We start from the raw sequence: 17,152 nt of genomic DNA, 5'->3' as shown, positions 1-17,152 counted from the left end.
ATCTGGTTGTGCCATCGGTGTCCCCTTTGAAGCGTATTTTGTGGCGCTGTTTCGGAAGGTGTTGTTCATGAATGAACATACACGACAGCACGACCAGATCACTTAAAGTTAACAGTTCCGATACAAATCATTCGAAAACTTCGTGGAAGTGTGCCTGACTTCTGATTTTGTGGCCCCAAACATCCCCAAGTGTGAACAATAAGATTCCCTATCTCTAGCGTAAAACGCTGTGAGTGGATCGCGGTTGTCTTTTCTTATTTTGGTCGTGACCTTGCCCTTCGTTTGAAGCTGTCACTGACATGCAAGCAGATTTGAGTTTGTTGATTTTCACATCTTCAGTATATAGGGTGGTACAGTTAACATGAATGTCTTTGGCGAACAGTCTGATTTCATGGTACGGACATGATATAAATTCAGCGGATAGATCAAGGAAACCGAACCGTTTTGATTGCACAGATGGTACCCCGGCAGTGTGAGCGACTGTTGGTCCGATATTCAAAGCGTGGCGCTAATGTAACATTTCAGATTTTCTTATCAGTGTCCTATGTACTAACAACATGGCTCTTGAATTACCATAAGTTGAAGACTTTCTTCCAAAAGGATCTTGAGCGTCTGTGCTGGTTTGTTTGCAAACAGAACACCAGGCGCATGTTGTTAATGCGTATGCATAAACATGTCAACAATGCCCATATTTGGTCATATATCAATATTCATGCGCAACCAGATTTTGCAACCGGTTTCAGTTTGGTCTGTCAACGAACGAAAGTTGTTATGTATTTACACTTAAATATATATTTAATGTTGGTAATAAATAAAATACCACACTAAAAAATGGTATCTAACGAGAATGAGTGTAGTATTCTCTATGTATACATCTCTCAAGCGAAAATAACTGTATGACTGTTTTGATTTGTTGTAGACTGGTTAATAGCAAGTGTTTTTCAAGCTATGCATATGCTTCGATATCCACATTACAAATTCAGATATAGCACCTATGTGAAGCAACATGAAGCTGAGAACTGACATGCCTAGAATTATGTGCATTCACACATGGAAGCAATATATTTCTTCCTCTGAAATATGTAACACTAAAGTATTTTGAATTGTAGTACATATAGTTAACAACAAAACTTGTTAACTCAAAGTTACTTGGGTCTCCGAGAGATATGATGTTCAGTTTATAGACAGCTTTGATTACATGTAGTCACTTTACCTAATTTATCTGCTAATTAGAATTTTCAATTGTCACATAATAGCACTGTTGCTAAAATCTGGCTGTTTTTTTTGTATCGGGTATAAACAGATGATTCATCTTGTCATACATTTTACAATGCTCCCCCAATGGAATGATTGGTATGACACATTCCAGCAGAGAGTTATCATTCATATTTTATTACACACATACCGTATTCGACCCATTAAGCGCCCAGGGCGCTTAAAAAAACACAGAAGGGGTGGGCGCTTATTGGAACCAATACAGAGTCAAATTGGCGTAAATTCATCAGTAAGCCTTATCGTATTTTCTTGAGAATAGTGCGCACTTTTTTTCCAAAAAAACACAGCTGTGTAGAAGGGGGAAATACCATGTCAACAAATCCATCCTGAAGTTCGCAAATTATTCATGTTATTACACTGTCTGGCTATAAAAAGTGTTCTTTGTATATCTGGACTTATGTTTGTAACTTAATTCACTTATTTTATTCAAAATTCCTTTTAATATTGTTTTTATTAATTTTGGCGAAATCGTGTGTGAAGCGATCGGAAGATCGCACAACTCACCGTTATTAACAGCAACCCCGGTCAGATAACCGCTATTGACGCCTTGAAACGAACTTTAGTTGACAGAGAATGGATACATATATCATAAACGCCATACTTTGATTCATAAAAAGTCATATTTGTTTTTGTTGGACGATTCTATGTCAATAAGTAATTCTTGCGATCACGAGATCACGTGCACGGGAGCCTTGACGGTGACTGGTCAGACTGGTTCCATGTAAAAAATAATACCCGGCAATAACGATCAGCTGCTTCGCTTAGGGTTATTATTTTAAATATGTTTAGTAAAAGCTGCATCTAAATTAACAAGATATTGGAATATATTATTCCTGATAAAAAAAATAGTTTCAGATACAACTTTTGCCGATCCTTGCATTTAAAATCCTGTAAAGTTATATCATTGGGTGTGTCTTGACCGAATCACCGGTAGATTCCATGAAAGCGTGTGTACAGCTGATTGCTGTGTCCGGCTTAGTGTACGAGAAAATGCACAAGGTAATCTTAATCCCTGGATATAAAACAATGCCTAGCTGAACAAAAAATACAATTTAAAGGGTAAATCAACATGTCTGGTGATTTTTTTATCTCAAATTTCGAATTTGTACTGACAAAGTTTCTCATCACCCGTTCGTTTGCCGGAATTCGCTGAAGGGGTACGGTGTAATTTTTCTCTGCGCATAATATTCAAAGTCACAAATATCTAAAATAAACAGAATACAGGCATGCCCCGCTTATACGGACTTCAAATATCCGGAAACCTCGGTTCCCGGACGATTTTCATTTAAAACGAAATAATTACTATATAATTTTTTTTATTTTTTATTTTTTATTTTATATTTTTTTGGGGGGGTCGGTTATTGGGGGATGGGCGCTTAATCGGTTGAATACGGTAATCATATTTAATGAACCTACATGTATTTTGGCAAATTCAGAAACTTATACACCGGTTCTACATTTCGTTCCAATACACATGGACCATTCAACTCAACTGCGAAAGGCCAATGGTTGTATACAACGTGAAAGTGAATACATTTTTATAGTTTACATTTATGTCTAGAACTCTTAACTGCATAATACATATTCATAATCCATTAGTCTCGTTCCTAATTCTGCAAGATGACAGACACAATCCATCTTTGCACACTGCATTATCATTTGTTCTCATTCAATGTATTGTACTTATTGTACTTACTCTGTTGTTTCAAGGAGTACTATAATAGTGTGGTATTATAAATGAAATCTGAATACATAAATATTGTGAAAAACAGTCACCATATGGGATGTACACCCCCGGGGGTCATAAAACTAATTGGTCCCATAAAAGGGGCAATTAGTTTCGCAGATTCTACGCATTAGCTCCGTGGAGAGTTTGTGTAACTATGCAGAAATTTTATAAACATTCTGTGTAGTCCCCGCTTGGCTACGCAAAAGTTTTACAAACATTCTGCATAGAGCCCTGGTAGCTAGCAAAAGTTCTACAAACATTCTGAGGAACTTTTGCGAAATAAAGAAAAAGACTTTTGCATTGTATTTGAGTGGGCATTGTAATAACACATGTTACTGATCTTCCACAAATGTAATACAGTTAAGGTGTTGTTATTTCGTCCACTTTCCACTCAAAGTGACCTTACTCCACTTCACCAGAGCACTTCTGTGTGATCTTGGTATGAATGCTGTGATGTACAGCTCTACACTGTATGTTTCTTTGAAGCATGAGTAAAGTCTCACTTTATTTCCTCCTATACCAATTGCACTACGTGGTTGAAGGAGTGCTTTTTTCTATGGTACGATTAAGTCTTGAAAAATATTTTATCTTCAGCTTCACTGACTGCGAGCGCTGTACTGAGTCTGTCATGTAAGTGAGGTGAGGTGAAATGGGGTTTAACGTTGCGGTCAAGGTTATTGTACTTATATAGCAAGGTGTATAAGCTTTTACAGATACCATGACAGTTTTAACTGTGTGGTAAGTGGTAGAGATGACCTAATAACTCAGTTTCTCTCAAACTCTGTACATCCTGTTTTGTTTTCTTCCTCGAGCCCTATGAGACCATACCCAGATCTGATAAGAAGTACATTCCTGGTCCATGTTTTGGATACATACAGAAAGTCTGGTGACACTACACCAGCGCCTGCTGGACTACAGGAGGGTCCAACCCGTGTTGCCATCCGTAGCAACATTTGGAGCAAATTTTCTTTGGCCAAGGAAGAAACATTTGGCTCTATTTCCTACTGCATTTACACTTAAAGACTTCTAGTGATGTCCTATCGTTCTCCAGTTCTCCAGAAACAGAAATATTCCTTGGATTTTTATATAATATCCCGAGGATTTTATTAATACAACTTCCGTTTAGATTGTAACATATGAATGTTCCTCGCTAGAAATGTTTTCTTTATATTCCTGAGAATTGAGCATGCAACCTTCGTATTTGGAGCCCCATGAGTGTAACGATAAGCTACAGAGGCGCTTTTAAGAAGTACCGTACTTTTTCAAGTACTGTACCCAGCAACCAATAAGTTACACCTGTTTCCTAAGGTTCATGGAAAGTTTGTTTGAAACATAAAAATGTTAATAAATGTAGTTTCTTTTTTCGGTTTATACGTTAGATAAAACAATTGTTTATATTCATCTTCTTTGTCAGGCACCAAGCACTCAAACACTCCTGTGTAAAGATCATTTTTCTGATTCTGCTAGGATTATGTGTGAATCTTCTATAGTACTGTAATTCCGAGGTTGAGGTTGTTATTTGAAATGATGAGGTCATTTATAAGAAGGGTGAAAAGTAGGTGGGAATGCAGGCATCTTTGTTTCAGGCCACTTGTAACACTAAACACGGTGTATACAAACCATGGAGGCCAACGCACAGAACATTGCACATTTCTGTATATGGAATAAATTGCATTCTTCCTTTATTTTGGATTTGTAATTTCTTTCATACAATATTTCTATCAATACAATCATATACTTTTCCAAATTTGTCACCATTTGAGGGTTTCTGCACTCTTGTTATTTCAAATGCAAAAACATTATAGTAAAAAACAAAAACAATTATAAACCCTGTTACAGATAAAAAAAAATGGCAGTTAATATGTATCCACTCAGACAAATATGGTGAGTGAGTGAGTATAGTTTTACGCAACTTTTTGCAGTAGTCCAGCAATATAATGGCGAGGAACACCAGAAATAAGCTTCAAGCAATTGTACCCATTTGGGGAATTGAACCCAGGTCTTTGGCGTGATAAGCCCTCACTTTAACCACCAGGATACCCTACCACTACCAAATACTTTTATAACCAAACAGTGTAACTAGAATGTGTTTTTACTCAAAAACATATGTCTCCCTGCACCTTTTATTTAAAACATTAGTTGTTACTGTAAATGTGTTTGCCAATGAAAAAAAACAATAATGGCAAATGAAAGACTGCAAAGATAATGGTTTCATGCAGAAATTTTCATTAGCTGTAGAGATTTGGCGGGAACAAGAAATAAAAAAAAGGGAGACTCAAAACTGAAAAATATGAAAAGGCACTAGTTGCACATGTATAGCATAAAAATATTCATAAGTTTGACAGTTATGTCTCTGAAACAAAACCTTGAGTTGTTTGACATAAAAAATAAAATTTGGAAAATTATTAAAATAGCAAAAATCACCACTACTGCCGATAAGTAAAGCATATGCCAAGTCTTGTTGAAATATGTTGAACGGTTTTCAAGTTATGGCCCTACCCTCGTTTGAGACTAAGTCAAAAGAGTTTCCATGGAATCACAAAACATAAAATTTGTTAAACAAGCCTTTCAACTATGTCATGCACTTATCTAACTGATTACATACACATTTGTACTGTTTCATTTGGTGTAAAAGTTCACACATATTAATTTTGACTGATGTAAGCTTGGGGTCCAAGCTTCACAGAACGGAGGGAAGTTGTCATAGCGACTGATTTGGGACAACCATTGTCTGAATGAACATTTAATTCCAAAGGATTACCCTGTAGTCATGACAGTTATATGTCTCCATAACTTAATTGCCATTATTTATGAGCTGCTAATCCCCATTCTTAATCCTCACCAACATTTCATTATATTTTCAACTGTGAATCAAGATTTCAAACACCAAGTGCGCAAAATCAAAATAATATCCATCATCACCCTAATCATCTCTGCTTTAACATTGTGTAAGTCATATTTCATACAGTGCTATGTATTGCAAAATATGGTGAGATTATTAAAATGGTTACCGCTCTTCTCAACCCTTTTTCTGCCATGTTGAACTTCATGTGAATGGCGGCAAGTTTATATTATTATGCAATCATGTCACATACACGTAACTATTATAATATCAGACAGCTAATTTTAAAAAGAAATTAATCAGACTGGTCAGAAAGATTTACTTTTCCCCACTGTACAGTTATTGTTAAATGACTACTAATGTCAAGTCTGTAACATAACATTTTGTCGAAGTATTGCATCTTTTTATCAACTGTGTGTCATGGCAATTTAGCACGGCCCTAGAGATTGTCTTTCTGTTTATGATGCCGAGTTACAGAAAATATTCAAATCTAAGATATGGAAGGATAGCTATGGTAATTAATAGCAATTGGTTTTGTGTATATTTATGGGCAGGAAGTTCATGATCAAAATGTAAACATTGATTGGCCAAGCCTGAAGTAATCGACAGGGCACGTACGCATCATAGTTTTGCCTTGATTTCTTGTCAATCAGCTGTCCCACATGCTCGCCTGTTTTGACAAATAACTGCTCTCTTTTTTCATATAAAATGACTTAGAGTCATATGTGATTGCTCTAACCACCTGAACATGTAAATGAAATGCCCTATCCGTTGCAAAGGGAGATTCAAAAGTGTGGCCACAACATCTAACGTGAGTCGATTCCATTTTGTAAACAAATTCTGTTGAGGTCGGTTCCACATGTGGTAGCTCAGCCCCCATTTCTGTCGATGGTACAAGTGATACAAACATAAGACAACTATTGAAAACATCAACATAACTCCTAAAATGATGACAGCAATACCTTTTTGCAGTTTGGTTAACCGCTTATGGATACGATGTGCTCTAAAGTCTGATTAGATTTTGTTTTTCCTTTCATTGAAACTGTGAGGATGGCGCTATGATTGTATTTTCCGTGAATCTAATTAATGTACATGGTACATGCTGTGATTGTACAAGATAACTGATATATATAATCAAATACACATTGTAAATCTCCTCAGAAAATTGAATATATTATCATAACATGACAGCTCGTATTCCCAACATTCTACCATGGATATTTGATCTAATTACTATTTGATTCACAAATTATTGATGTGGACTGTACTCTCGATTAACGTATGATAATCTATTACAAGCAGGGGTCCGGAAAATTTAAAATCCCAATCGGACATTTGCATTTAGGCCACGCCCCCTTCAAAAAGCGTATTTTAGCACGACTTTTCACACACATTACAAGTTTACGTATTCATAATATGATGAATTATGAATTGTTTCAATTTAACCAATTGTTTAATTCACCGGACAATTAATAACAAATAATATCATTTTAGATTTACATGGAAAACATACGTTTGTTTCTGTTATAATAACGATCTGTTAACGTAGTGAACGGTCTAATTAATATTCATGAGTTATATTCATGAGTCTGCTCAAGTGTACGCGTTGTAACATTTGGATCGAGACTATTATCCCATATTTGGTTATCACGTGACCTCATGGGAAAAGTTTTTTTTTTAACTAGACAGATAATTTAATCACAAATACTAAAATATCGTTGATAGCAATAGTTATTTGAATACTTTTTTCATCTGTACTTAATTATTGACCATAAAAAAATTGGATATCCATCGTCCGAGAAAGCAAAATGGCGGTCAATCAAGATTCAGTATACGAAAACAATAAAATCTGCAAATCCTCATTGTATGTCAACCAAGTGAAAGTCGTTAGCCACGACTTACAAAATGATCGTCCAGACTTTGAGGGTTTGGCAGTTCGCTCGACTGATCTGCATCGGTCGACTGGCTGTCGTCACGCTTTCGCTTCTTGTCTGAGGTTACGTATCGTAGCATTGTGAGGATAATGAGGTACATCGATGATGCAAGGTATTAATGTACAGTTGTAAACACCTTTCACGCAAATTAACAAGATGTTCTCAGTAATTAATCCTCGATTAATCAGTGTCAACTCAGTTTATTGCCTATTACAGTGATTGACAGATTGGACTATCATGTAAGTACGATGTATTTACAGCAATCAAAACAAACAAAGCTTGTCTGTGTAGTTCATCTTCATTGTGTTGCAACTGCAGACAGAAACTGCTCTGTCCTAACTGTTGATCATGTCCGGTCAAAATTTAAGAATGTCCGGACAATACTTTTTAAAATGTCCGGTAAGCAATTTTTTAAAACGGACATTTGAGATTCCCAATCGGACATGTCCGGCGCATATGACGGTTTCCCGACCCCTGATTACAAGTCTTCAAGTCTTATTGATATGTTATCTGAAATGTCAGCAATGAGTGAATGCTTTATTTTTGTTTTCGTTCAAATTTCTGCAATTTTATTTGTGTTGGCTGATAGACGTTTGGTGATTTTTTGCCGCTGGCGGTCAAGTCATTTGATCCAAATATGGTTATCAATTGTTTCTTTCCAATTGTGAAGAAGAGTATACAGTCTGGTCTCCTAGTAAAAAGGACATGACGACCCAAGGATCATCATCAAATAATTGGCATAAACTTAAGACCTCCATAGAAGCATTGATAGGGTTTGGGAATGGTTGAGGTGGTGGTGAGCTAGGATTCCGTCTCGTCTATACTACTGCACAGGTTTTCAAGTAAAAATACCTGAATGTACAAAAGCATTGGCCATCAGCAATTGCAATCAATCATATCCTTCCTAACATATGACACATGAAGCACCACCAATTCCCTAAATAAAAATGGAACAGAAATGTCAACCTAAGATTTCGTTGCATGAGCAACTGGAGAAAATAGAACAAACAAAATGGAAAAGAACCCTAACTTGCCAGATATTTGCCATATTTTCACATATGCATCTTCAAATCCTGACACACTTTCTCTTGAGAATAAAAAGCAAAACTATTTCAATTCACACTGATATAGTTTCAAGCATATACAAAATGGACATTGGACCAAGTTCAAATATTTACATTATATACAGTAGTTGCAGCACTTACCAAGATAGGTAACATTTTCGCACATCTCTTGACCATCTTTGCTCTCATAATACTGCACATGTTCCTTCTTGTTTGGGCCAAGTATAAGTGTTGATATTGGAACTGAAAGAAAGTGATAGATTATGAGTTTTGTTCATTAAGGCTTTGAACAATAGGCCTGTACCACAACACAAAACCATGGTATGATACGAACAAAAGTACAAACGATACGAAATGTTAACAATGAATTGATGCTGGGAAGGTTCATTTATTACAAGAAGAATTTATAAACTAAAAATATACACTACAGCCAGAGGTCACTCGTGTGGAACCAATGTGCAACACATTGAACATGGGCATTCACCCCATGATGAATGCAAACTTTTGAGCAAGGGCAAAGGCAGGAACATAGGAACAATGACATCATTGTTATTAATTCTAAGATACCACCTCTATTTTGGCTGCAGTCACACTAAAACTAATCTTCAGATTTTTCAACAGAAGTCCTCTTGACTGCCAACTTCACACAACTAATTGTCAACACAATAGTATCACAAATAAGCATCAAGCTCTTTAGCTTGCCAAGGCGGAAAATCCGCACTTCTTTCTCAAATGCGTATCAACTAGAGAGAATATAACAGAGGGGAAAGCTCTAGTCCACTCCTAGTGAAGTTGACTGAAGAATTAGACTTCTTGTGATTTCATACCTTAATAGTTGTTTCCAATCCTGAAGGTTGCAAGAACACAAATATGTGGTACCTTCTCAGGAACTTCCATCATTATTCATAACAATGACATCATAGACGTTCTAAAAGAATCTCTCTGATAGTCATTTCCGGTTTTGTGATGCTGTATGTAGACGGAGTAAAAAGTCTGCTACCATGGGGATAATTCTGGCTCCCAGGTTATGTCGACTTCTCTGCTGGATGAACTTCTCCAATGTTATAAAGGAGGGATGAAGATGGTCTCCATGACTTAGCCACGGCTGCTGAGACAGATTTAGAAAAACCTGCATCTTGGGTTGACATAGGAGATCTCGGTTTAGAGGAAGATGGATTGGAGTAGTAGTATAGGTAATGATGGTTCTGCCGCAACCCCATTGGAGCCAGATTTATATACCTATACCACCACTACAGGGGGAAATTTTTATGCCAAAATGATTATGCAATTCAACGATAGTCATAAGTCATATTAAAAGAAATATCAATATTGATTAATAATGAATAAAATTTACTATAGCCCACGAGGATATTGGAAAGGTGTAGGAGCAATAAAAAAATTAGCCACCGCGGCTAAGGTATCTAAAGATGTGGCCAAGGATTGGTTAAAGAAACAAGCGATGTGGCAAATATACTCACCAGAACCGCGTTATATACTGAGGAAGAAGTTTGATATTTTTACAACGAATGAAGTTCATCAGGCTGACCTCTTGTTTCTTCCCCACGATAAGGTAAGACACATAACGTATAAATACGCTTTAACAGTAGTGGATGTGGCTAGTCGATACAAAGAGGCTGAGCCATTAACCTCGAAAGATTCAACAGAAGTAGCTAATGCACTGAGCCGCATATATAAACGCGGACCACTAAAATGGCCTAAGCTATTTCAAGTAGATCCCGGTCGTGAGTTTATAGGATCAATAACAAAACTGTTAACATTGCACGATGTGGAAATCAGGCGTGGTGAAAGAGAGGCCAGCCGCAGTCAAGCTATCGTTGAAAGATTTAACCGGACATTAGCGGAACGTTTGTTTGGCTATCAGTATATGGGATCGAAATGAAATCCGAGCGATTGAGATCAACCGAATGGGTGACACGATTATCAGCCGTTGTATCAACACTGAATAATGAAGTAACGAGATTAATAGGGAACAAACCATCCGATGCGATTAAAATGAAATCCGTGACTTCCAAATCTTCAGCACCGAGGAGAGGCAAAGAACAAAAATTTCCGGATAGAGTAAGGGTAAGATATTTATTCCAGCCTGGTGAACTCGAGGGAGGACTACGTCGCGCAACCGATCCCATATGATCTCTTAAGACGTATAACATTAGTCGATTGGTTATGAAAGAAGGAGAGCCTATTCTTTATTATCTTCAAGATGGACCGGGTAAGGCATTTGTACGAGAAGAGTTGTTCATAGTTCCCAACGGTATGGTATTACCACCATAACCATAAGCATAGGTAGTTACACCATCATTATCAATCCATCTTTTTGTATCTTAGGGGGATAATGATGTCTTGTTCATTCTTAATCCATATATCCTATGATTGTAACTTCTTAAAGAGTTCATCTCGTGTTTGAACGTTCTACCATTGAATAATGCTTCTTTATACTGTTGGTGTTTGATATGCTTTTTTACAACATACTTCTTAACACCCTTGGTTTTTCTTATCTCTCCATTATCAGACTTTTTTATAGAATACATCTTAGGTCTTAATCCGACATACTCCGCTATAGGGGTCCCAGCACATTCATCCTTCATCTTACCTAACACCTTTTTATTTACTACGCTGTGTAGTGGATTATCTTTTGGGTAATCGCTCGTGTCGTACATATACATTTTTTCTGCCATATCTTTATACACATCCTCGGTTTGTATTTCCATCAACAAAGAATCTGTGTCAGTATATAACACCTCGCATTTATCGCCGTATTGCTTCTTAAGTTCGTTGTAATAAAAGTCATACATTAAGTGTTTTGACAAATCGAGAATACTCATACCGACGTACACCAGTCTGTTGAATTTTATATTGTTCTTCTGCATATGCAACGCGGCTAAGTCGTTATCAAATATCTTGCTTATATAGATTCTTTTCGAAATCGCTGGTAGCTATCTTTCTTAAATCTGTGTTCAACCTTATATAGGGCTCCATCCAAGGGCTTTGATCAAACTTTAGAACTCTGTGTATTTTCTTAAGTTTCATACCTAACGATAGATATAACTGGAGATTTCTGTAGTGAACTATATATTTTGTCTTATCCATCAAATTTGGTACGAGTTTTCCTACGTTAGCTAACCTTGTATTACCCATCAAGGAGTGTTCATATTCCGACATCCAATCTTTATTAACCATTAATCTTTCGGGAGCTAGCGGATAAGTGTTATGGTCTTTATGTAACGAACTTGGATATTCTAAGTCAACTTCTAGTATGTACCCTTTATTCGCATCATTCACATTGACATCATTGACCCACTCAAAACCACCCGTGGGTAAAGGTTGACTCATAGCCCATCCGTACAAATTGTTGGCGTCGAGATATAATATATGCGTGTCGGGTTTACTCGGATCGTATCCTTCCACTAATTTATTATTAGCCTTAGAATACCTTTTCGCCACCATCGATATACCCCCTCTTAATCCTTTCTCAATAAACAAGTGCATATCGTAATCTGTGAGTAGTTTTAGTTCTACGCAAGTTTTCTTCAACAATGCATCCCATGATAGTCCGGGACTGGAATAGTACCATGCCAGGTCCAAGCCGTATTGTTTTAAACATGTCTTTCTAAATATCTCAAATATATCGGCGAGTAACAGTACATCGGTTTTCAAGTACAGATCGTGATAATCGCCTGAATTCTTACAACATAATTTATCCCACACCGTCAGAGCGTGTTCATAATCGGCATCTGTTATTTTAGATTCTGTTAAGTAACCATAGAATGATTCAAGGGATGGTAATTTAGTTTTCATCGAATCTAGACCAATCATCCATATATTCATAAGGATATACACCTCTTCTCAGCAACAAATGACGAGTTAACCTATCGGTATATTGATTTGTTATCGCAAAGTCATCGGGATTGTTCGCATTAGCTAAATTGCCCAGGGAAGATAACAGAAACTGTACGGAGTCTATGAATCTAAGCCCATTACTTTGCTTTATTCTAGCTTTCCCATCCTTGTCCCTATAATGTATAGTTTTAGTCAACGAGAACGATATGTATTTTTCCATATTATTAGGAATGCACGTTAAACCGCCGTCGGTCTTGCATGATGAGATGTGAATCGTATCCCCTAAGGTTATGAAACACAACGGGGATGGGTATTTGTTTGAGAATTCATTTTTAGTTTCAAGTTACACTCGTTATGCGCGGCTCCCCGGTAATTACCCGTGACGTGGCAATGATCTCTTACGGAATCACCATCCAGGGGTTTATTACAAACGTGACAACTCGTTGACTTCTTATGGGCCCTCCAATCATCCCTCGTCATACACATGGGTTTCTTACGCGATAAATTTCCCTGATTATTCTCTCTTCAATTTGTAAATATTCTAGAAACTTTCCCGCTGCATCAGGACCTCTGTAAATCACGGGAGTGTTTGTTTTCCCATCATACCTTACAACTATATATCCAAACCCACAAGGAATATGTTCTTGAGTTTTGTACGTAAAACTACTGTCTTGATTGCTATGGTTGGTATTTTCTATGGGTTTGATAAGTGCTTCGAAGTCAGCGTAAATTACGTACGGTACTGGCATTTGATTACAATAATGTTCAAATTTAATATATTTTTTCCTTCTTTAGGCATATTAATCCTGATAGCGGTCTGTCCAACACCTCTACTGTCTTCTTTATGTGCTTCTAATAGATCTTGTCTGCTGTACCCATGTAGGCATCTTTCGCAGAAATATTTCTTTTCTTTATGTTTTGTTTGATCGTATAATAGCCTGTTTAAACTCTTTTGATATTTTCCATCTTTTTTGATCAGAAATGAATTGATCCTGGGGATATGTTTCGGAGCGGAGCTTATCCTGTGTACAACAATTCCTTTAGAATGTCCGAAAACATTCATAGCTAAATTATTTTGCTTTTCCACCTTATCAATTTGTGATATTGGTGTAGGTTCGTCTATACCATCGAAGTTGAGTCCATCGTTTTGGGGATAGCTCGAAGGCCTATTTGCAATTTTAGAATCTACGGGGAACAATGCAGATCTTATCATCATTCTTAAACAGTCATCTGATTTATTTTTTACATTAATTATGGCTTTTTTCTTCTTATAATACGGGGGTAAATCTATATAAGATCCACCTTTGAAGGGCATATAATTTGCTATATCTAAATATAAACTATCGATTTTATCCACACCCCAAACAGAACCTCTATTAGTCCAGCGTTCTAAAGTTTCTTGTATCCTCTGAATTCATGTATCTAATGATGCCTTTATAGTATCGGATTCGGTTATAACTTCTTGATTGCTCCGGAAATATGGTTTGGTATATTCAGTGCTATCGTCTGTGTTACTTTTACTCAATAACATTTTAACCGTCAGCTGGTATTTTACACTATGTAAATCATCTAACTCCTCGTTAATTTTACTCGATATGATGGGCTTAATATCGTTAACATCCATGTTGGAATTAATATCCATCTTCCAACCTCTTAGATATTTACCAACGCCAGGGGATGTGGGTACAAATATTAATTCTTGTTGTTGAATATTATCATCATCATTATTATCTAGTAAAGCGATCAATTCAGCTCTTCTCATTCGAGAATAACATCTCAGCCCACTGTTTCTCGCTCGAGCTTTGAGTTCTCTAACAGTCTAGGGTTTGTTGTATTCCAAACCGAGTAAATCGATCAATTCAGCTTTTCTCATATATCCATGTAGACCACGTTGCTTTGCCATAGCCTTCAACTCTCTGACAAAAACCATTGTGGTTAAATGGTATATGCAAAATGATTCATTTGTCTAATTGGTTGTTTTTCATATATTTAAATATGTATTCTCCCCAACCTATTCCTCTCGTTGATGTAATCTCTCTTCCTGGCATAAATAATCTGGTTCCTGACCCTATCAGCACCGTGTTTCTTACATAAACAATAACGACCTTTGACCCCTATCCGCATTCAGAACACGTATAGTTTATGTTTCTGCGCCTGATGTAATAATTGTGTGTGCCGCAGTATATATCAACACGGTGTCGGTTACATAGAGTCGTCTTCCCCATGAGTGTTAATTTGCAATGATTCATGGTTTATACATCTATCATATCATTTGTCTAAATGCAAATCACATCTACACTAGTGAGTCAGTCAGCCAACACTATTTATAGATCATGGTTTATGCATAGCCACAGCTGTGGTTTTTTATGAGAAGTCATGGTATAGCTGAAAATCAATACAGCAGTCAATCCCATAATCACAAATGCGACCTCGTGGTTCTTTTGTTCCTCTGACGGTGTATAAAACTGACTCATTGTTGGTCTCGGTATTGGGTCGAGTTTTTTCCCATAAACGAGGTAGTATTCGTGCATGGCAGATTCGACATCCTTAAACGTTTGAATTGAAAGTCCTTCCTTAAGCAGTTCTTCATGAATAAAATCTAATCTCTTCATTCTCTGCCGCGTATATTGTGACTGGGCTGCTTGGAGTTGTTCCATTGCTTCGTTATGTCGTTTACGCTCCTCTTCAACTTCTTTAGCGTTTGATTCCATCATACTAGAAAATAAAATAATTACTCCCCGAAAAAGCTAGAGCATTAACAATAGCTCCACCGACCATCATCGCAATTGTTGCCATAGTATATGAACATAAAATATTCAAATGTTTAATCAATTACTTCATTATGTCTTCCGGGATAAGTCCTTGTTTGATGAGCATATCTTTCGTTGCCATTGCTAATACTATATGAAGAACGGACATACTGATATCATAACCATTAAAATCAAGCTTGGGAGGTGTGGCTTTAGTAATCATTTTAGCTATATGGGCATAGCCAATGGCCAAGCCGGTGACCACCGCTGAATGGTACGTTGCGTTTACCAACATTTTACCGTCTGTAACTGGAGTAGTCATGCTTCTTATAGCATTATATGGGGGCTAACCTCTAATTGAACTTGTTGTTGCATTGGGGGTGACGTTTTCTCTTCTCCGGTCTTATAAAAGAACCATACAGCCGCTATACCAACAACTCCTACTAGTGCCCATGTTTTAATCGGATTAATATTTGAATTATTTATTAATTCCGCTTTGCGCGCCAGTCCTCCCTTTCTTCCTGCAGCTATTTTTGGGGGGTTCTTAGTAACTCTGGGTTGTTTTTGTGTTTGTGGTGGTTTCTCATTCACTAGTTGTTCCTCGTTCACATGTTGTTGCGTTTCCGCAATCTGTTGTGCTTCCTCGTTCACAATCTGTGGTGGTGTCACTTGTTGAGTCTCCATTTATATTATTAAGTGGGCACGTATGTTTAAATTGACAATACCTAGCCGTTATTAAAGCTGTGGTGAGTGGAGCTAAAACCATTCCGTATCTATGAGCTGAGCTTATAGCATGTTCGATTAATGGGGAGATTCGCAATACATGCGATGTTCTGCCGGGATAGGGAGAAACGTACTAGCTACGACTGTGTATAGTTGTAATATAGCCGACCCTATCGTTTTAGTCATGGTAGCTCCCAGTCTAGACTCGTAACGAGCGTACAGTTTTTTAATCTCTTCGTCGGTCATGTTATCAATTTTTTCGATGGTATAATTTTCTCCAAAATATTGGGAACATTTTCCACCGGCTACCAAAGCAGCGAGTCTTTCTCTATGTTTATCTAAAGATTTATCTACATTTTGATCAACATGATCTTCTTTGAGCATTTGTTCGATGAGTTCATCGCATTCCATAATGTAATACCTAAGGAGATATTTAAGTCTAACATAATATAATATGGCATATCCAATACATCCCGTAATAATGAACTGTTGCGAAAGAATGAGGATTTCGAACCACATTTTATGTCATATGAACCGCTAATGTTCAATTTATCGTATTTTTGCTACATTTTGCTATATATGCTCTAATTTTGCTATATTTGCTATAATTTTGCCATATTTTTGATATAATTTTGCTAAGCAATTGCATAAGCAGCTGGTTGATCGGTTTTTAATACGAGTTTACAGTGCTTCGTTGCTGCTAACACTTTTCTGACTTTATCTCGTTCGGGCTTGGTATAGATAACATCATTTTCGCGTAGACATTCCTCGAATGAATCTCGGTCTTTGCAATGAAACAGCGCTACCAATTTTGTCTGCTATCTGAGATCTTTCAGGACAGAGTTGTATTTTTGAGTAAGTACCCAAACTCTATGTTGAGTATGCCGACCGGAGAATGCTAAATACGATAGCATATCTTTCTTTTTTGTTAGTTCTTTACTCGCGCTGCAGTCGTCTATTACGAAAAGGGTTGATTC

The 17,152-nt window shown here is 37.0% G+C and overlaps 1 protein-coding gene across 5 annotated transcripts in view; it reads right to left on the bottom strand.

The window, feature by feature from the left end:
* The window catches only part of LOC139466653 (CWF19-like protein 1), a 411,301-nt gene that overhangs the window by 278,501 nt on the left and 115,648 nt on the right, over positions 1-17,152 (bottom strand). For all 5 annotated transcript variants that reach the window (XM_071248237.1, XM_071248241.1, XM_071248239.1 and 2 more), the window contains exon 4: positions 8,986-9,087. In XM_071248237.1, coding sequence (XP_071104338.1) covers positions 8,986-9,087 — 102 coding nt within the window. The remainder of the gene's footprint in view (positions 1-8,985; positions 9,088-17,152) is intronic.

This window comes from Haliotis cracherodii, unplaced genomic scaffold (genome assembly GCF_022045235.1).
Source record: "Haliotis cracherodii isolate W230 unplaced genomic scaffold, xgHalCrac1.p SCAF_19, whole genome shotgun sequence".
NCBI lineage: Eukaryota > Metazoa > Mollusca > Gastropoda > Lepetellida > Haliotidae > Haliotis > Haliotis cracherodii.
The sequence above is the reverse complement of the archived record's forward strand: the minus strand, read 5'-3'. Positions and strand labels throughout refer to the sequence as shown.